The sequence below is a fragment of the Echeneis naucrates genome, chromosome 22 (genome assembly GCF_900963305.1).
Source record: "Echeneis naucrates chromosome 22, fEcheNa1.1, whole genome shotgun sequence".
NCBI classification, from domain to species: Eukaryota; Metazoa; Chordata; class Actinopteri; order Carangiformes; family Echeneidae; genus Echeneis; species Echeneis naucrates.
The window spans coordinates 21,531,778-21,551,908 of NC_042532.1; the positions used below are offsets into that span (position 1 = coordinate 21,531,778).

At 44.9% G+C, this 20,131-nt stretch overlaps 1 protein-coding gene and 1 long non-coding RNA gene across 6 annotated transcripts; one reads left to right on the plus strand and one right to left on the minus strand.

Annotated features, from left to right (window-relative positions):
- Positions 1 to 223: 223 nt before the first annotated feature.
- Positions 224 to 5,276, minus strand: LOC115036346 (uncharacterized). 4 transcript variants are annotated; one of them, XR_003840383.1, is made up of 4 exons: positions 3,243 to 5,276; positions 2,988 to 3,164; positions 2,113 to 2,693; positions 224 to 2,032 (listed from the first exon to the last, which is right to left on the minus strand). It is a non-coding gene; the product is annotated as an uncharacterized LOC115036346 (long non-coding RNA). The 4 variants fall into 4 exon arrangements; XR_003840382.1 differs by having other exon boundaries at positions 2,988 to 3,167; XR_003840381.1 differs by having other exon boundaries at positions 224 to 1,504; positions 1,648 to 2,032; positions 2,988 to 5,276.
- Positions 5,071 to 20,064, plus strand: scfd1 (sec1 family domain containing 1). Of its 2 annotated transcripts, none has more exons than XM_029494504.1 (25): positions 5,071 to 5,315; positions 5,964 to 6,034; positions 6,114 to 6,202; positions 6,284 to 6,374; positions 6,468 to 6,590; positions 6,783 to 6,870; positions 7,154 to 7,243; positions 7,879 to 7,934; positions 8,083 to 8,168; positions 8,259 to 8,358; positions 9,823 to 9,962; positions 10,141 to 10,231; positions 10,987 to 11,060; positions 11,409 to 11,490; positions 11,628 to 11,724; positions 11,857 to 11,927; positions 16,330 to 16,409; positions 16,628 to 16,690; positions 17,144 to 17,219; positions 18,588 to 18,641; positions 19,332 to 19,384; positions 19,469 to 19,502; positions 19,599 to 19,664; positions 19,748 to 19,816; positions 19,896 to 20,064. In XM_029494504.1, the coding sequence occupies exons 1-25, from the start codon at positions 5,285 to 5,287 to the stop codon at positions 19,917 to 19,919; spliced, it is 1,899 nt and encodes a 632-aa protein (XP_029350364.1). In that variant the 5' UTR covers positions 5,071 to 5,284; the 3' UTR covers positions 19,920 to 20,064. The 2 variants fall into 2 exon arrangements, with proteins under 2 accessions (XP_029350364.1, XP_029350365.1); XM_029494505.1 differs by lacking the exon at positions 5,071 to 5,315 and adding an exon at positions 5,366 to 5,831.
- The last annotated feature ends 67 nt before the right edge of the window (positions 20,065 to 20,131 follow it).

The window sequence follows — 20,131 nt, forward strand, 5'->3', positions numbered from 1 at the left end:
AGAAGGGAGCCTGTGTTGGCTGTAACGTCAGGAGCTGCAGGAAGTCGGTTCACTTCCCCTGCAGCAGGACACAGAAATTCATCTCCCAGTTCACTGGATTGTTCCCGTGAGTCAACAACACACAACACCTGCACACAGACAGTTGTCTGCCCATGTGTAGGTGTGTGCGTAGGTCTCACCCCCTCCCCTGACTGTGTGTCCAGGTCGTATTGTCCAGACCACAGTCCCCGCCAGACTCTGTGTGTGGGTTTAGACTTCAGTCTGCCTCAGTCCTGCTCCATCTGCCTGGACTCCATCGATCCGGTTCTGTCCTACTCCATCCTCAAGTGTCCGTGCTGCCACACCAGCTGGTTCCACAGGGACTGTGTGCAGGTAGGGCTACCGGTTTGGGTCCAGAAGAGGTCCTGCTCCTGGTTCCTCTGGACCAATCAGACTAGCAGGAAGTGTAATTTATCAGATTAATTTATGGCAGTTAGAGATTAAAAGAAGGTTTAATGTGTCACATAACAGATCAGTTCAGTCAGAACATCACAAAGAAATCTGTTTGTGTGTGTGTCATCAGCGTCAGGCCCACAGCGCCGGCCTCTTCTTCTTCAGGTGTACACTCTGCAACAACAAGGAGAGCTTCCAGGAGGAGATGGTGAGGATGGGGATCTTCATCCCAGAGAGGTGAGAAAGACTTTCACCAACACATGTAGGTGAAAGGCAGAGCAGAAAGCTTCATTGTCCTGCTGTATGTACTTCCTGCAGAGATGCCTCGTGGGAGTTGGAGGCAAACGCATATTCAGAGCTGCTGGAGGTTTACAACCAATGTGACGCCCCCACCTGCCTCTGCAATAACGGACGCACACACTCAGCAAAGACCGGGTACAGGCACGCACACACACAGAAGAATAGGATGGGACTCATGTGCAGTCAGTTCATATTTGGTTGTCTCTCTTCCAGACCTCCTCCTTATGATTTTATTTAGAGAGAGAAAGAGAGAACAGTAATAATATTAAGGAGTATTAATCGTAATCATGATGATGATGATGAAGCTGCATCAGGAACAGGACCATAAATAATTCTTTGTAATACAGTCACTGAAATAAGAGCAATAATAATACAGATGAAAATAACAGTAGATCAGCTCAGCGAGTGGACTCTCAGCTGGTTCATTTGATTGTTTGACCAGAGATTGTTGTGTTGGCTCAGGTGGTTTGAGGTGATCCGCTGCCAACTGTGTGGATCCAAAGGGACTCACAGGAAATGTTCTGGACTGATGTTGGACACCGGAGACTGGGCCTGCTCCGACTGCACCCAGGCCACCGATGGCAAAGGTCTGATTTCAGTTTTCGGTCGTGACTTCTGTCTGCCTGTGGAAATAAACAGACATGGAAACCCAGATCTGATTGTGTGTGTACCTTTTGTCTCATCCAGCCTCCTTGGTTGTGTCTCCTCGCGGATGTCAGAGACGGAGTTTACTCTCCAAACGCCACCTATCCCCTATCCACTCCCCCATCAGCTGTAAAAGGTATGCAAATATAATGCACCCAGCCTGCTGACTCTATCTGACTGAATGTTTTCAAAGTCTTAAACTAACCAAATATGGGCAAGAAAACTCCCATGACCTATTGTTTCCTATTCCACCCCCCAGACCGTTGTTACCTGTCAGGTTGGGGTCCCCTGAGGAGCTTCTGCAGGCTCTCGCCACTCAGCTCCGCCCCCCCAGCATGCAGGTTGAAGTGAGCGGTGTTCAGGCTCTATTGGCTGGTCTGGATCTGGTCAGGAGACCTGACTTCAACCCCACACACACTCTGTCTGTCAGGTCAGTAGATGATCTTCCCCCCTGAGCCCATTTAGAAACCAAAGCATAATCACCCCATTTACGTCCGCTGTGACTTCGTCCAGGTTCAAAGATGAAGAGCAGACTGAACTTCCCAGCAGGCCTGGGGACAGCACCGCAGCCCAGCAACACTTCTTCAGGTTGCTGATGCAGCAGATTCAGGACTCTGTAGTGTTTGAGGGTCCTGATGAATCCAAGAATCTGGCCCTGGATTCCCAAGGTACAAATCACATCTTAGATTTGAATAACAGAATAAAAAGGGCTAACAAGAAATAAAAGAAAGTCACCTTAAACTGTGTGTGGGTGTGTACAGCTCTGCGTGATGACCTGTACTTTGACATCGGCTGCCTCCTGGCGCTCTCTCTGGTCCACGGTGGTCCATCCATCAGTTTCTTCTCCTGCGCTCTCTACCAGTGTCTCTTTAACTACCCACCCAACTGCCCGCTCACCGTCACACACATGACCCCTGACACACACCTGACACGCCAAGTCAGCAGGGTGAGACTGAAGAACCACACCTTCTTAGTATTCGCTGCCAGCAACACCAGTGTTGATTAAAGTGTCTTGTGATTGGTTGGCTGCTTTCAGATTGCTGAAGCAAAGTCTCTAGACGACCTGAAAGAGGCCATGACCTCAAACAGGGTGTACCTGGAGCTGGCTGGTTGCAACCGACCAATCAGCAGGCTGGAGGAGAGGGAGTCTCTGGTGGAGGATCTGGTTGGTTTCACCATGATCACCAGGATGCAGCTGCCACTGCAGAGGTAAAGCTGAGAGGCATTCACTGTCTTCACTGCCGCATTCAGTGGACATCAGTCATCAGCAGCAATACAGGGACCAGTGGTCCAGGTTCCCAGGAATCCTGGAAAACCTGGAAAAGTTATGGAAAAATAAAAATGTCCTAGAACCTTCTTCTATCTTTAGTCAAAAATTTGTCCTCTCCTGCTTCCCTTCCTCCTTTGAAAAAGAAACCTTAGGAACATCATTAAAAAGTGGAGACGCTGATGATGTTTGAATGCTGCAGTACTGATTCGTGTTTGTTTATGGTGATGTTGTTTGTTCTTCAGGTTTCGGGAAGGCCTGCAGACTTTAGGCGTCTTTGATCAGGTGAGTCATGTTCCCTTGCTGCTGTATGAACACACACACTCACACACACTCAGCTCACCTAAGGTGCTGTGTGGTTCAGGTGCAGCTCTTCCCGTCGGCGTTCTGCAGTGTTTTCTGTGATTCGGCCAACCGCCTCACCGCTCAGACGCTCACTCGGTTGTTCGCCATCGACTTCTCTCAGCAGGAAGAGAAGCTGAGCAGGGAGACGGCTGTCTTCTCCTTCTGGAGACACTTCCTGCTGGAGTGTGAAGGTATGGAGATGTCCACAAGAACATCAGCAATGATTCACAACTGACTGATCGATGACCCTCACCTTACATTTCCTTCTCTCGTCAGTTGGGAAGTGCTCTGTTTCCCTGCAGGACGTCCTTCTGTTTGCGACAGGAGCCTGGGAGCTTCCGACAGTCAACCTCTTCCCTCCACCCTCCATCTCCTTCCTTCACCACTTCAGCTCCTCCCCTGAGGAGACGGACAGAGAAGGGAGGGAACAGTGGAAAGAGGAGGGGCTTTTCCCACAGAGCAAGCCCAGCTCCAAACGCCTCCTCCTGCCTGTCACCTCCTCCTACCAGGCCTTCAAAAGCTGCATGGAGCAGGCCATCAGCCACCACATGCACCTCCTCCCGATGGAGAGATAGATGGGGGTCACCACAGTTCAAAGCCTCAAACCCAAAGAGGCTTGATTTATGATAGAATCCAACAGTTCCCCCTCAGACTGAGTCATATGTGAACACACGAGACATGCATTTTTATATTCAGTGAGATTTAAACATCAGATGAGAAATCAGCTCAGAGATCAGACCAACGTCTGTAGAACTTTCCTTCAGTGTCACATTGATCCAGAGACGGTTTCCTGTCAGACAACATGTTCAGTCTGCTTTGTTTGATGGGGACACTTTGACAAAATGTAAAGAAAGATCAAAAATATCAGGCTTGGGTTTTATCTGACTATATCTGATTATATTTTATCTACCTGAACTCTCCTGAACACCCACATGTGTTTTCTGGACTTTTCCGTGCAGTTTACATCAGTGCTTTATTTTTATTTAATGGATTATCTCAGTTTTTGGAAGTCAGACCACCTTAAAATTGACCAGGTATGGTGGATGTGATCATTTGACTAATAAGGTACATTTAAGAATAAATTAATGGCTGGTTCTATTTTATGAATAATTCTATTTCAGTACTTTCATTTTTATATTCATTAATTTTTTCTTACTTTATATTTTGCTTCCTGTCAAAGCATTAAAATTATATATACAAATTAATAAGTGGAAATATAACAAATAATAACTCCTAACATATCATTATTACTTTGTGATTGAAATTTAAAGCACCAACATTAAAGTGATGAAAACACTAATGAAGTAATGGTAATGATAGTATTTGTGTACTTCTCACAGTATTTCCACCCTTCCACTCTGGTCAGTTTTATGGGTTTTTTGTCATTTGTTTGGGGCTTTTTTGTAGGGGGTCAGGGGGAGGGGCATTTATCATCAAACTGAAGATAATCCGTCAAAACAGAAATCAGTATATTACAAATACTGCTTTAACTTTGAATTCTCAAATCCTGAAATCCATTGATATTGGTGTTGATGCTTAAATGAGCCTGTTCAGTTTTCATCACTTTCATGAGTTTCAGATTGATCATCATCAAAACCACCATGTTTATTTTCCTGAGTTAATCATTTCTGTCCTTTTCCTTTCTGTTTATTTGTATTTGTCCATTTTTTGTTTTCTCATAGTTTGCATATTGTTTCTTTGTTCTTGTGGATTATAAACACTGAAACAAACCATGTTCTTGTTGTTCTCTGTTCAGTTTCAATGGATCTTTTCAAAAGGAACCGTTCATCTGTCTGCTTCACCACTGGGATAAATGATGAAATACAAAACTGATTAAGATCTACAGTTTTCTACATTTCTGTAAATCCAGCCATTATCATTGTTATTAGAACTTTACTAATCTATTTCATCATTCATGAAATTCTTATTCAAAAGAAAGGAAAGACAGAATGACTCATTTTCAGTTACACAATTTTAAATATTATGGGACAGAAATTGACTTTTTTGATAGAAATGGACTTTACCTCGCTTGTCAACGAAACTTCCGGTTCGAAGCCCCGCCTTATAGGATCAACATCCGGTCTGTGTAATCAGAGGATCTCCGTTCAGTTGCAGTCTCGGTTTCGCTCTTGGTTCTAGTCTCGGTTCGGGTTTTTGTTCTGGTCTTGGCTCCAGTCTGCCAGTCTTCCAGACCGGACGGAGTGAGACCCCTTCTTCTCGCTCTTCTCTGACTTCCGCTGACGTCAGACTGCTGCCACGTCATCCGACGCTCCGTCACTACCAACAACATCAAAGATGGCGGCGTCTGTGCGGGAGAAGCAGACAGGTCTGTGTAACCAACTTTTCCTCCGATAACGGTTCATTTTAACGGCGGACGGCGATGTGACCGGCCTGCGGGGATGTTCCGGTGATCCGGAAAGCGGCAGCAGAGGTTTATCCGGGACTGTCGGGCCTCTAACCGACCAACGGACCTCCAGACTGCCCTATAACCTGCCGGCTCCGCTGATAGATCCAGTTTTTGTTTCACAGAAACTGAAAACTGCCTCGTTACCTGCCGACTAACTGGTTAACTAACCAGACCTTTAACTAGTTACCTGTACCTGTTAACGAGGACTGTCCCGGATAGTTAGCCTCACAGCTAATGGTTAAGTTAGCATAGCGCTAACTCGCTGCTAATGAGGATATATCAACGTCAGATTACATTTTGTATTAAACTGTATTCTGGGGAAATGAAGCTAACGGGCGGCTGAACGATCAGCTGGTTCATGTCGCCCAAACTGGCCCCAAATTCTTACAGAATACAGATCCAGACCACTTTGGATCAGGTCCAGATCAAAAACCGGTGAGATCCGCGAAAGACTCCCCAAACGTGTGTCCTTTCTATATCTTCAACGAGGAATGTTTAATCCAAGTAGATAAAAAGTTCTCTATCTGATATTCAATTCCTTCATCGATCATCTGTTTGTTTCTTAAGTCGCTCTGAAGCGGATGCTGAACTTCAACGCTCCCCCTCTGAAGAACACAGCAGCTGAGCCAGTATGGAAGGTAACACACAGAAGTCACCAAGAGGCCACATCCCAGAGGTGCCTGTTTATGGTGTTTAAGACCTCTGGTGTGTGTGTAGGTGCTGATATATGACCGGTTTGGCCAGGACATCATCTCCCCGCTGCTGTCCGTCAAAGAGCTGAGAGACATGGGCATAACTCTGCACCTGTAAGAGACTCACACAGACCAACAGAGCTTCAACCCTGAAACCTCTCCCCATGATTCAAACTTGTGTGTGTGTGTGTTTAGCCTGCTTCACTCAGACAGAGATCCGATCCCAGATGTACCAGCCATCTACTTTGTGATGCCCACAGAAGAGAACATTGACCGGATATGTCAGGTAAACTCTGACTCAGTCTCATTCTGGCTTGTTCTGCCCCCAAATCCTCTTCAGCTGACAGGAGTGTATGTACTTCCATTTGTGTGTGTGTAGGACCTGAGGAACCAGCTGTACGAGTCATATTACCTGAACTTCATCTCTGCCATCAGCAGAAGTAAACTGGAGGACATTGCCAGTGCTGCTCTTGCTGCTAATGCCGTCAGCCAAGTCACCAAGGTTACCCTGGTTACACCTATCATTTCATAACCATAATCTTTACCCAGATTACCCCATTATATCCAACTTTAAGGTGCAATGATGCCATTAACTAATATCAGTACAGGTTTTAGGAACCAGAAGAGGCGTCAGAAAGGTGCTGATAGTGTGTGTGTGTGTGTGTGTCCGTCCGTCCGTCCATCCCTGTCCCAGGTGTTTGACCAGTACCTGAATTTCATAACTCTGGAGGACGACATGTTCATCCTCTGTCACCAAAACAAGGAGCTCATCTCCTATCACGGTAAGACACACACACAATGTGAAATGTGTCCAAACAGACTTCTATAAATGAAGCAGTGAAATGTAATTGATTCATCACAGAGACTTACTGCCTTACAGGGCCTGTTCTAAAGGTCCATGTTTAATTTTATAAGTCACTGGTTAGGTCAGAATTTGATTTGCTGTTCTTCGCTGACTGATCAGGTCTCATTGATAAAGTCCACAGCAGTGAGAAAAACACCAAAGGAAAACTGTGTGTCGTTGTGTCAGTCAACATGTCTGCCCCTCCTGTCTCACCTGTGCAGCCATCAACAGACCAGACATCCAGGACACAGACATGGACGCTATCATGGACACCATAGTGGACAGTCTGTTCTGTTTCTTTGTCACTCTGGGTGAGTTTGTCTCAGTTTGTGCGAGTTGAAGTCAAAGATTTTTGTTCGCCAGCAGTCTGTTTTTAGAAAAACTAAAACACAACAGCTGTATAAAAACAGATGTTACAGTTCTTTGAGACAGATCCACTATGAATTTATTAGTGAGATACTTACAAGAAGGGCTAACACAACCACCCACTCACAGAATAACTAGTATGATTTTAATCTGCTGTACAATCTTTTCTATCAGATGTATCATGCACACACTGAATTTTTCCTGATTAAAACTGTAAAGCCGAATCAGCAAAGAAAAGTTCCTCTCATGTGTTTGGGTCATTTTTATCTTTATCTGATCAGGAATTCTGCTCATTCTTTGGAGCAGTAATGATGAAACATCAGCTCCAAAGCATCCAACACAGAGTTCAGTATTTGTCAGTTTGTTGCTGTTCCACTAGATGGAAGTGTTCACTTTAAAATCAGGATCAAATCAGCTCTCTGAAACAGGACCTGAGTTATTCTGTGTCATTTACATTTCATTTAAAATATTAGATGTTTTTGTGAGATAAATTCATAAGAAGAGAGTCTCTGGTCTGCTGCTCTGATTGGTCTGATATTACATGAATCTTTATTTAATGTGTTGTGTTATTGTCCACCAGGTGCAGTGCCGATCATCCGCTGTCCCCGAGGAAATGCAGCAGAGATGGTCGCTGTGGTGCGTTCACTGACAGTTTGGTGTCAAACTGACAAAGGAGACTAAATTGAAATTGGTTCAATTTTACTAAAATATGTACTTTTTCTCTCTCTCTCTCTCCCCCCCCCTCTCCCTCCCTCCCTCCCTCCGTCTCGCTGTGTGTGTGTAGAAGTTGGACAAGAAGCTCCGTGAGAACCTGCGGGATGCCAGGAACAGTCTCTTCACTGGAGACAGCATGGCTGCTGGACAGTTCAGGTAAATCAGTAAATCAGTGTTTGTTGCTGTCACAAATGATTAAACTCAGTCCTTCCATGATGCACTTCTCTGTTTCCTTCTCGTCTCCAGTTTCCAGAGGCCTCTGTTCGTTCTGGCCGATCGTAACGTGGACATGGCCACGCCTCTCCATCACACCTGGACCTATCAGGCTCTGATCCACGATGTCCTGGTGAGTGGCTCACAATCAGTACATAACAAAGAACAGTTTCTTCTCTTGTGTGCTCTGCATTCACTTTTACCTCAGAATGATTCTGTTTTTTTTTTTTTTTTCTTGAGGTTTTATCAGTCAGAGCAGTTAGTTTGGTTAATTAATATTATTGTTATAGTTACACCAAAATAACTGATGAATTGTCTGTTAAGCTGAAGATCAGAGGGGCCAAACAAGCACAACACAACCATAACACTAAAACTTGTGGGTGCAGCATTTTGGTACACACACACACACACAGACAGATCACTGTTAACAAGTCGCTTCATCTCAGTTTTTAACCTTCACAACTTTTTCTCCTTCACACTCCAAAGATTCTGACAAACCTTGTTTATTCTAGAACCTGATCAGTACTGGACCTGGACCTGGACTGGACTAGTTCTAATACAGACACTCTGAGGTTCATGTCATGCTGAAGGCTCCTGGTTTTAAATGTTTGTTTCCTTTGGCAGCAACTCAGTGTGGCAGTAAACCAGAACCAGTAATTCCACCCATAAGAGTCCCTCAAGAGCATCAGAATTTGATCTTCACTGAAATATTAAGATATTACTGGAATATTCTTTTGAAAAACAAATGGCATTAAATTATTTTTTGTCTTTCTGAAATAAGCATCTGTCCAAACAGCCTTCCTGTCAGTTTGTCGTTTTTCAGGATTATTTTTGAAATCTCTGACAGACACCGGAAAAGCTTTGATTTGTTTTAGAGACAGGTGAGATCACCTCATGCTGTTTTTAGATTTAACAAAAACCTTCTGTTCAGTCTTTCAATTCCTGAGTCCAGACTCTGATTTGGTTTCTGTTGTGTGCCGGTCCTGCCAGCTCGCACTGTGACATCGGTCCAGATGACAGGATCATCGCTCGCCAGCTTCACGCTCTCTTTCCTATAAACATGTCAGAGTCCAAGTAAAGCTCATTCACCACCCAGCAGGACATGGGATCCCAGCACTAAATCTAATCTCCCGTCCCGCTGCTGTTACCACAGCAGCAGTGATTTTATGATCTGCCAAAGGGTGTTTCTGTTTCTGTGTCAAGGATCTGTTTCCCTTCAGCCTCCATCAGGACTCATTTTGGTGTAATTCATGGCGAAGTGCTGGAGTTTATCCCACATATGTTGAACACAGCAAATTCATGACTCTAGTTTTGGATCAGGTCTTCATTAAATTCCTCAAATCCACTTTAGGACCTTCAGAAATGTAAATCTTTTTCCTGGTGGTTTCACTTTGGAATTTTATATTTAAAAGAGTGAAAGCGCTGATTCGGATCATTGTAACACAGTATATGGGTTTATGACGACCTGCCGACAAAAACAGGTTGTCAGTTTCTATAATGAACAATCACATGTCAGAGATCTTAGCAAAGTTGTATTAGATCAACAAATCAGCCAGTCCCACAACGAAAATGAGTCTGCTCTCAACTTTGTCCCCAGGACTTCCATCTGAACAGGGTGATGATGGAGGAGGGAGCAGGGGCGGAGCCGTCACCTGCCGGAGCCAGGCCAAAGAAGAAGAGCAGGAAGACTTATGACCTGACTGCTGCTGACAAGTTCTGGCAGAAACACAAGGGCAGGTTGGTTCGCACAGACGAGCTGATTCATTTCATTTTATAGGATTTTATCATACAGCCTCTATCATGGACCCTTTTAGAGCTGCAACAAGACTTTTTTGCTCTTCATGGCTTCACCTTTTTCCCACTGAATTAGTCTCAAAGCCATAAAGATGTGAAACACACTTTGTCTCTGTTCCAGTCCCTTCCCTGAGGTGGCAGAGTCAGTTCAGGAGGAGCTGGACACTTACAGAGCTCAAGAGGACGAGGTGAAACGTCTGAAGAGCATCATGGTGAGACACACGCACACACAGAGTTAAGAATCCACTGTTCTGTGTCCCATGCCTGTTTTGGAGGAGACACAGCTCAGACATATACATCACACTTGTAGATGTGTCACAGTAAACCAGAAACAAAAGACACCATGAGCCACATTCACACATTCACAGGTTGTTTTTAACAGGTTCAGCGTCTTTAACATCCAGGACAGCCTGCTCCATCTATGGGCCTCCTACATCTGTTATGTAATGCAGAACTCTGACCCAAAGAAGAAAATGAACCTCATTAACCTCACCGTGTGAAGGACCAACCAATGATTGATTCATCCTGATTCAGATGGGTGGGGGGTCTCTCAGGTGTTCTCCTGTTAAACAAACTCCTCAATGGACTCAGTGGAAGAGTTTGTTGTGTAGCTGCAGACCGATCAGGGTCCAATGCCGACCAAAACCTCCTGCAGCAGACATCTGAACATCAGAATAGGACGACCTGCTGTTAACATCTCCGTCCAGATCCCACAGCTCAGCTTCAGAGGTCTAGAGGAGGACCTCCAGAATCAGGATCAGCTGCTCATAATGTTTTGGCTGATCGCTGTATCTATAGTCGGACTTGGTCCTTTAATTCTCCAGTCATTTTCAGAGCACCAGGTCTAATCAGGTTTGATTCTCTGAAAGTCCAAGTCCTGGGACACGGATTAGACAGAACCCAACGAGAAACTCGATCTGGATCTACTTTAGTGTAGTTTGTTTAATTTGTGTGTGTTTGTGTGCAGGGTTTAGAGGGGGAGGATGAAGGAGCCATCAGTATGTTGTCAGACAACACTGCCAAGCTGACCTCTGCTGTCAGGTACTAAAGACACAACACCGTTCACAGCCCGACAACTTTCAGAGGAAGCAACGCATGTTGATGGTGCTGAAGTTCACAGACACACAACAACCTCACAGTGCACTTTCTTAAACCAGTCATCACATTAAACCAGTTTTTTCCATATAAAGTCAGAATTTTAAAAACACTCTCCTCATCTTCAGACTCCTCTGATTCTCCCTTACCAGTTCAGATTCTGAATGTTTCCTTCTTTTCCAAAGAAAAGTTCCTCTCATGTTTTGGGTTGTTCTGGAGCTGATCTGAAGTTTTTTTTCTGTAACAATATAGCAAAATAAAAATATTAAAGGTTGCTGTCGGTTGTTTTTGCAGCTCTCTTCCTGAGCTGCTGGAGAAGAAGAGACTGATTGACCTGCACACCAACGTGGCCACGGCCGTGCTCGACCACATTAAGGTCTCACACTGTTACGTCAACATTTGTTGTTTGGTTTTGGCTTGAGTTTTTTGGAATGAGGCCTTTTGATTGGCTGACTGACCTGTTGTTCCTGGAGATCCAGAGAGAAGCCTGAATGACACTTTTTGTGTTTTCAGAGTCGGAAACTGGACGTTTACTTCGAGTATGAAGAGAAACTAATGAGCAAGTCAACTTTAGACAAATCACTGTTGGACATCATCAGTGACCCCGATGGTACTAACACACACACAAAATTATCATGATGGTGATCAGAGAACACACAAATATTTTATATCTGTTCTGAGGACATTCACATGCGTCTCATAGAAGAACATCCAACAGAATAAACTGTAAATGTTTTTTCAGCCGGGACCCCTGAAGACAAAATGAGACTGTTCCTTATCTACTACATCACCACTCAGCAGGCTCCTACAGAGGTAAGAGCACATGAAACGGAACTTAATGGAACGGACAAAGTACACCGACTCGTGTTTAACCAGCAGATTGATAAGCTGCGATTCAGGTCAAGTACTATGAATAAATCAGATATGTATGGTGGCAATGGCAGAAATCAGGACATATCAAATAAAATGTCTGAGGGCCCTGATAAAACTAACAAACACATAATCCGAACGCACTCTTGATGTTTTTGACTTTGGTTGTCAAATAACCGTATCTACCAAAGTTCTCTGTTTCATTAGCCGAGGCGTCGCAGGTCAGGAGTCTTAGTGAATGTGATAACTTCACCGGCTTTCCTGATCGACCTGTTTGTGCGTCCTGCCTCCAATCACAGTGGAAACTTTCAGTTCCAGGCTCTGTTGTTGATTGTGCAGCCCTTTCACCGCTGTGTAACTAATAATATCTGAGTCACTTCTGGCACTTTCTCTAACTGGCGTCCTGGCTCAGAAAGCCAAATATGTTCCATGTCAGAAAAACGTGTTTTCACTTTAAACTTTCTCCGGTGCTACTCCCCCAAACCATTTCCAAACCGCTGCTGTGATGGATGTGGACAGACCACCTTCAGCAGCGCCTCATCACAGGGCATCATCCCTTCGTTTGGCTTGCAGCGAATCAAACGAAGACAAACAACCAGTGTGAGTCACCGAACCGTCGAAACGGTTGTTTGGCTCCGACGCCTCAGTTGTACTTTGGGAGTTCAGCCACAGCAGAGTCAACTTTCTCACCTCGACACACAACATGAGCACAAAGAAACAGGCGGGACAATCAGAGGACAGAAGTGGATCGAGTTCAGCTCTGTTTCAGAGAGTCCTCAGAGCCGCGCTGAGACTTTTCACCGTGTGGACAACCTTAACACACCTTTGATCGGGTCTTTGTTTGAGCACTATATCTGAAATTATTTGAACATGGATAGAACTGGGCCAAATGATTGATTGATTTATATAAATAAATAAATATATATATATATATATATATATATATATATCCCATCCTGAGTGAGCTGGGATTGGCTCCAGAACCCCCAGTGAACCGGAAAGGGAGAAGATGAGTGAGTGAGTGCATCGGCTACTGCCTAGAAATGGAAATGCACTTCATTCTAATTCATCCAAAAATCCAAAGAGTGTTTTCTCTTAGTGTGTGTCTGATTTAAAGGACATGTACTGGATGCTAATTTCACAGCTTTGAATTTGTAAAAATCTACTCAAAGGGACTGAAGACGCTGCTGAAGTTTGTCTTTGACAAGCTGCTGTCATAAAATCAAACCACCAGGATCAAGAGAAGATGTGAAGAAAGAAGTCGTGAATTAATTACTTCAGTGGGTGATTTTAATCCAATATTTCATCAGAAGCAAATCTATCTAGGAGAGGTAGGATTGGGAATATTAAATGGTAGAGCAGAGATTACAGTGGTGAGATGTTGGCGTGATGATTTGTTGTGACAGTCGTCTCTGGAGGATCTGGAACCTTCTGTGGTTCAGAGTTTCCTTCAGGGGACAGAAGGAGAACACAGAAGAACTGAGCACGAGGAAATTAAAACCACAGCAACACAACGCTGCTATTCTTCTCTGCAGTGATGAGATGAAGCAGCTTTCCTCTGTCACATCAGGGCTGAAAGGCCGAGTGCTGCTCTGTTAGTAGTCACAGGATTGTGTTCTTTAGTTTTAAGGGACAAAATTGAAATGCTAATTTTGAGATTTTGTATTTATTTATTAGCTCGGTAAACATTTTCCTGATGAGTTGACACTCTTCAATACAACATGATGTTTTTTTAAACAATGCTCCATTTAGAGAGAAAGGGGAGGGGTTAGGGGGCTGGGCCACTGTGTGATTGACAGTCTTCAGAATGGCAGCTCACAAACCAATAGGTGACACTTTGTCTGTTTGTGACTCTTGGGTCATCATAAAAATCTGAAATAAAGAATAAACTATATTTGCAGTGAATGAGGAGCGCTGTTGTCTGCTGTAAACAGAAGAGACAGACCAGATGAGCCACACAGCACTGACCACCACAGACACATCTGCTATTCCTGCTGATTGCTTCATATCAGAGTCGACCTTCAGCGTTTTCGGCCTGTTTGTTTCTGGAATGGCAGAGCTTCCCTGTCAGACTTGGGTCATCAGACAAATTTAACTAAACGTCGTCCAGGTTCTTCTATCATCCTTCCTGAGCCTCTGAGACTGAACCCACACTGGGGACGCTTACATCACCAGCTGTGGATTGGCAGCAGAAAGGAGAAATGTTTCTGACATTGCTTCAACTCGGCCGCGTCCTGCTGTCTCAAAACCACATTATTCTGATCAATGGCCACGTTCTGGACAAGCTTCATTAGAAGCATCTTCTTGGCTCCATCGGGCTCATTATTTCGTTATGAGCCAGTGTTTGAACAAAGATGGTAGAACCAGAGTTCCTTTCAGGAAACAAACCTGTTTAAAGTCAGTGTAAAGTGAAGACAGCTGGGTCAGGTTTGGTTTGGCAGAGAAGGACTTCCATCCATTTTCAACTGACAGGAACTGTGATTGTTATTAGTTTGAGGTTTCTGTTGAAGTTCAGTCTTTGCACTTATTAGCACACTTGACAATGTTTCCCTCAGCGTCGCTAAGTGAGCCAGTCAACACTTCTTCTTCTTGCCCCTAAAATTTCCCTGGACCTTCAGAAGCAGTCATCAGGGGAGGTGAACCGGTCCAGGCGTCCAGCAGCTGCTGTGGGCAGACAGGTTGCACACCTGCACAAATCATTTTAATAATCTGTTTCAATTACTCACCCAGGGATCAGTCAACATCAGCAGAACAGAGGGTGCCAAAATATGAAAGCAAGAATCTCATTGAATCGTGACTCTTTAAACGCTGTCCAGTAGAAACTCCAGGTGAGGTCGTCTATCGTCAGTGACCACAGTGTGGGGACGAGGGGCCAACCAGTGGTCACAGCGAGAAACTGGCCTTTAGCTGCTGAAGCCCGTCAGCACTGTGACATCAGTCAAACTGATGTCGGGTCATTTTATCTTCTCATTGTTCAGCCTGTTTGGGTCAAAGGCAACACTTTGATTCAGACCTGAACCAGACGTGTCGAGGTCCGTTTATAGTTTGACTTTTTGGAGCCTCTTCTGTTTTTTTTTTTTGTCTTTATTCTGTCAACACAATAAACTCAGACCAACTTCAGAAACACACAGGACTGATCCAGAGACTCTGATTGGCTGTGACATCACCCACCGACGCCAATGGGAGCATCTGATGGAGAGATGTGACTCTAGAAGTCACTATCAAAGATGGAGGATGAGAATGGACGGATAAGCACACAGAAAGAGTCAGACTGATCCAGATCGGACAGATCAGCTGATTCTGTTTTAAGTGGAGGAGGATGGTTAAGTCTCTGAGTTTCCTGGATGGGTTTGATTCTGATGCTGGGCTTTGGGGACGACGCGGTGAGGCCTGTGGTTCTGTGGTCGAGTCTCCAGCTCGTCCTTCCTCTGCTGACAGATAGTGTGGCAGTTCTCCCCTCTGCCAAAAACTTAGCCGCACTCTTTCTTTCATCCCTCTTTTCATCTTCAGTCCACCTGAGAGATGGACGACCCCGGATTACCCCCCCCCCCCTTTCACCACTCTTTCTCGCTCTCTTCCTGTCATCTCTGGTCTCCCCCCCTTCTGTGGCCAGCTCTTGGCCTCCTGTCTGTTTCTTTGGTCTCTTTCTCCTTTGATGCCCCCCCAGCCCCGGCCCCTCTCTCACCCTTTTCCTCCCTCCGTCTCCTGAGGGCTGCCTAACTTTCAGCCTGATGTGGGATTTAACCTCTTCAAAAACAAACTGCACAAACTCTCACATGGCCCAGCAGTTGTGTAATCTTGCAGTGGCCCCTGCTGAGCTGCCGGTCAGGAGCTCGCTGAAGAGGAAACTGTACGGACGACACACGCCGTGTCATTCTCACCAGCCGCCGTTTCCTGGTGTCAGTTTTCTCTGAGCCCTGAAACAGCAGCAGCGACACTGACGGACACCGAAGTTTTCTGAGCAGCTGCTGATTAAGTGCGGTCGCAATAACCTTTAGTTGTTTATCTTTAAGGATCCTCATTGTAAAAACCAGATCCTGTCCTGAGAAATGAGAGAAATTAGAAATGTCCTGAGATTTCAGGGCTAAAATGGCAAACTTTAAATCAAGAGTCCCTCCTGTTTTTCAATGTGCCTCTTATCCTGCAGAAGCATTTATAGCGAATCGTGACATCACAGTTTCCTCTGAGTCTTTGACAGGGTCATGGCCGCCATGAGGCCAACCGATTAGCTTTGACTAATGCCAGACCTTTAACTCGCTCAATTTAAAAGCCATTATTTAAATAAATTTAGCAGTAGCTGTTGAGGCAGCTGGTTTTGTTTTCATGGTTTTTTTGTGTGTTGCAGTCTGACTTGGAGCAGTATAAGAAGGCTTTATTGGACGCAGGCTGTGACCTTTCACCTCTCACCTACATCAAACAGTGGAAGTAAGTCTGTTATTTACTGATATAACAAATATATATGTTTGATTTGTTATCATTTAGGCTTTTTAAATATTCCACCAGTTGCTTTATTTGATTTTATCTTAACATATTTATTACATTTGGATATATCCTGTATCAATAATTTCAACCGTGTGGGCCTCTAATGACAGAGTCACTGTGTAAACAGCGAGTCAGTGACTTTGTGCCATCTCTGTTTTCAGGGCGTTCACTAAAATGGCCAGCACTCCGGCCAACTACGGCAACAGTGGAGTGAAGCCCATGGGGTAAGTTAGTAATGATGAAAAATGCCTGAAGTGTTAACATGCTGAACATTAGACAGCACAAATTCCCCTTTAATGAAATTACACAGACGGGTATCTTTGAGTGTGATATTAGTTTCCTTTATTTGTTTCTTGGGGCCGTGCCCCCGCCAGCCAGCTTAAATCACTGCAGTGTTTTCCACAGAGACGATCAATCAAAAACCCAAAAGACTTGAACAGTTCGGGCTTCCTGTGGGCAAAAATTTATCCTTTATTTCCTCCTTTAAATGTAATTATTATCATCTAAATCCAGTGATTGTGTTTTTAATAAGGATTCATGTTTGTGCAGCATCAGAGGGATCAGTCTGAGTATTTGTCTTCATCTGGTTTGTGCTGAGACTCCCAGTCTAACCCTGTCCTCCTCCTGATCTCCCCCTCTGTTTCTCCTCCCCCCTCCCCCTCCCATCTCCTCTGCAGGCTGTTTTCCAGAGTGATGAACACCGGCTCCCAGTTCGTCATGGAGGGAGTGAAGAACCTGGTGCTCAAACAGCATGTGAGTCAATCTGAATCTAAACGCTGTCCGCCGTCTTCACCGTCTACAGGTGTAGGCTCTAAAGGGCCACACCTTCGTAGGCCGAGTCCTTCAAAGGAGCGGCCCCTGAACCCTTTAAGTCCACATGTTTTTCCTTACCAAGTCATCAGACAGAGACGTGGACAATCAGATATTTAGAGCAATAGAGGCTTTGGAGCTGATTTTTCATTATTACTGAGCAGAACTCCTGATCAGATAAAGATAGAAACAAACCCAAACACATGAGAGGAACTTTCCTTTGCTTATTCTGCTCTACACAGTTTTCATCAGCAGAATAAGGAAACATTCAGAGTGTGTTTTTAGTTAGTTCTTGTTTTCTGATTCCAGAGAACAGAGTCTGAACTGATCAGACAGAATCAGATGAGGCTGAAAGACTTTTTTTTTTTTTTAAATGATGACTTTACAAGTTACAAACAGAAAAGCCTTACTGTGGCTCCAAAGGGGTCAAACTATAAACGGACCTCGACACGTCTGGTTCAGGTCTGAATCAAAGTGTTGCCTTTGACCCAAACAGGCTGAACAATGAGACGATAAAATGACCCGACATCAGTTTGACTGATGTCACAGTGCTGACGGGATTTGGCAGCTAAAGGCCAGTTTCTAGTAACTTTCAAAGGAGAAACAAAAAACGCCCTCAGCCACCTGTCTTTACCTGAGAACGCCTTTACTAAACCTGCACCAGGCTCCGCCCACCTGTGTCTGAGCAGAGGTTAAATCAAGTTCCTGGACAACAGCGATGATGATGACACGGACAGTGACGGGGTGTTTCAAGGGGAACCTGGCACCATTAAGTGACACATGCAGGGGCGAGGTGGTGTCTGTTTTCCCATATAGAAGCTGGACTGAGACCAGCTGAAGTTGGACCATGATGCTTTGCACCGCTGCCAGGACATTACAGACAGACAGCTGCTGACATCCTGCTGTCAGGGGGGGTATTTACGTCCGCCACACACACCAGAGTCCAAACTGAAGAACAGAGACTGTCATCATGGAAATCAGCCTGTCGTTCAGCACAGTCTGAAGATTGAGTGTCATTTTCCACCAAAGGAAAATGTTCCTGATGAGCTGAAGAACCTCTTATCTTCCTTTTGGAGGGAAACAGAGTAGAAAGCAGGGCTACCGTGTAACGTCAAAGCTGAGCACAGACCCGAATCTGGGTTCTACTGGTTTCTAAAAACCAAGATGGCTGACTACATTTCAAACTGAAGGCTTCATGGAGGGTGGAGGGTGACTGTGGGGTTTGTGGGACCTGGTGTAGGTTCACAGGCGTCTCTGTGTGTCTCTGTGTGTTACCATATGTGTTAAAGTTAGTGTACTTCTCTGTCCTAGAACCTTCCAGTGACTCGGATCCTTGACAACTTGATGGAGATGAAGTCCCACCCTGTGAGTTCAGACTGTGTGTGTGTTACATTACACTCTTTCAAACCTGCAGTGAAACTCATGTGAACCCATCAATTCTGTTTAACACTGTAGATGACAGAACAAAGATTTTCCTTTGACCCCACACGCACACACACGTACACACGCACACACACACAAACACTGCATGTTTCTCAGCATCTGGAGCTTCAGACAACTAACAAAGATCCTGTTGTTGTGAAGGTGAAGGGGGGGGGGGGGGGGGGGGGGGCTGGGATGAAGATGAAAGAAATACAAGAGGACATTCTCCCTCTATCAGATTGTCCACTCTGTGTGTGTGTGTGTGTGTGTGTGTGTGTGTGTGTAGTCAGTTTGTGTTGAACTGTGATGTGGAAAATTAAAGGAGTAGTTCAACATTTGGAGTCAGTGTTGTCTGATCTGATATGGATACCAGCTGGGAATCAAACCCCTCCCATGAGACAACAGTGCTGTCCCACAGTTTATATCTTTGAATGTCAGTTTCCTTTCAGTATTAGAGTATCGTTGTGTGTGTAAGTGTTTTAAAGGAAACAGCACCAAACTTCAAAGTTGAACTAAAGAGTGGCTGTAAAGGCAGAGAAAACCATAGTCTATGGAGACCAGGACTAGGTGGTCTTCATGAAAAGTGTTTGAGGTGAGACTGAATCAGCTGACTGGTCTTCTGTGACCTCACAGGAAACAGATGATTACCGATACTTTGACCCCAAGATGCTGCGAGGGAGCGAGAGGTACGACACCACATCAGCTACTTAGTTACTGATAGAAAGCTCAGGAAGATCTCATCATCAATCTCTCCTCCTCTTCCTCCTCAGCTCCATTCCCAGGAACAAGAACCCATTTCAGGAGGTGAGCAGAGCCCGGTTCTGGGCCTGGACTCAGGCTGATCCCTTAGAATCAGACTGGATCAGATGAAGTCAGTTGATGTGCACTGTTTCATTTCAGGCCATCGTGTTTGTGGTTGGAGGAGGAAACTACATCGAGTACCAGAACTTGGTGGATTACACAAAGGTACTATTCTCCTGTTGGTTCTGCTGCAGGTTCTTGTAGTTACCAGTGCAGGTGGCATGTGCTCTGACCTTCTGTCCGTCCAGTCCAAACAGGGGAAGAAGGTGGTTTATGGCTGCAGTGAGCTCTTCAACTCTGCCCAGTTCATCAAACAGGTGAGAGCAGCTGATTGTTCAGACATGATGCTCCTCTAGGAGGAGAACTGACCTCCTGCTGTGTTGCTCCTCTCTGCAGCTCTCCCAGCTCGGCCAGAAGTGAAGTGGACTCCAACAAAATGTGATCATCTTCTCCTCCAAACTCTTTATTCCAGTTTTTCTAAGAACTCTGCTCTGTACATTCTGTCTCATTGTTCAGTTTCTGTTTCTGCCTCTCAGCACTAATAAAGCTCAGCACTCTCTGCTCACAGCATCCTCATGTTGTTTCTCATCTTTGGCGTGTGCTCACGTCATCAGGAGAAGGTGCAGATTTCT

Coding starts and splice junctions, on each gene's coding strand:
- scfd1 (XM_029494504.1), top strand. CDS start 5,285: ATGGCGGCGTCTGTGCGGGAGAAGCAGACAG. Junction 6,591..6,782: donor CCGTCAGCCAAGTCACCAAG/GTTACCCTGGTT, acceptor TCCCTGTCCCAG/GTGTTTGACCAGTACCTGAA. Junction 7,935..8,082: donor CAGCAGAGATGGTCGCTGTG/GTGCGTTCACTG, acceptor GTGTGTGTGTAG/AAGTTGGACAAGAAGCTCCG.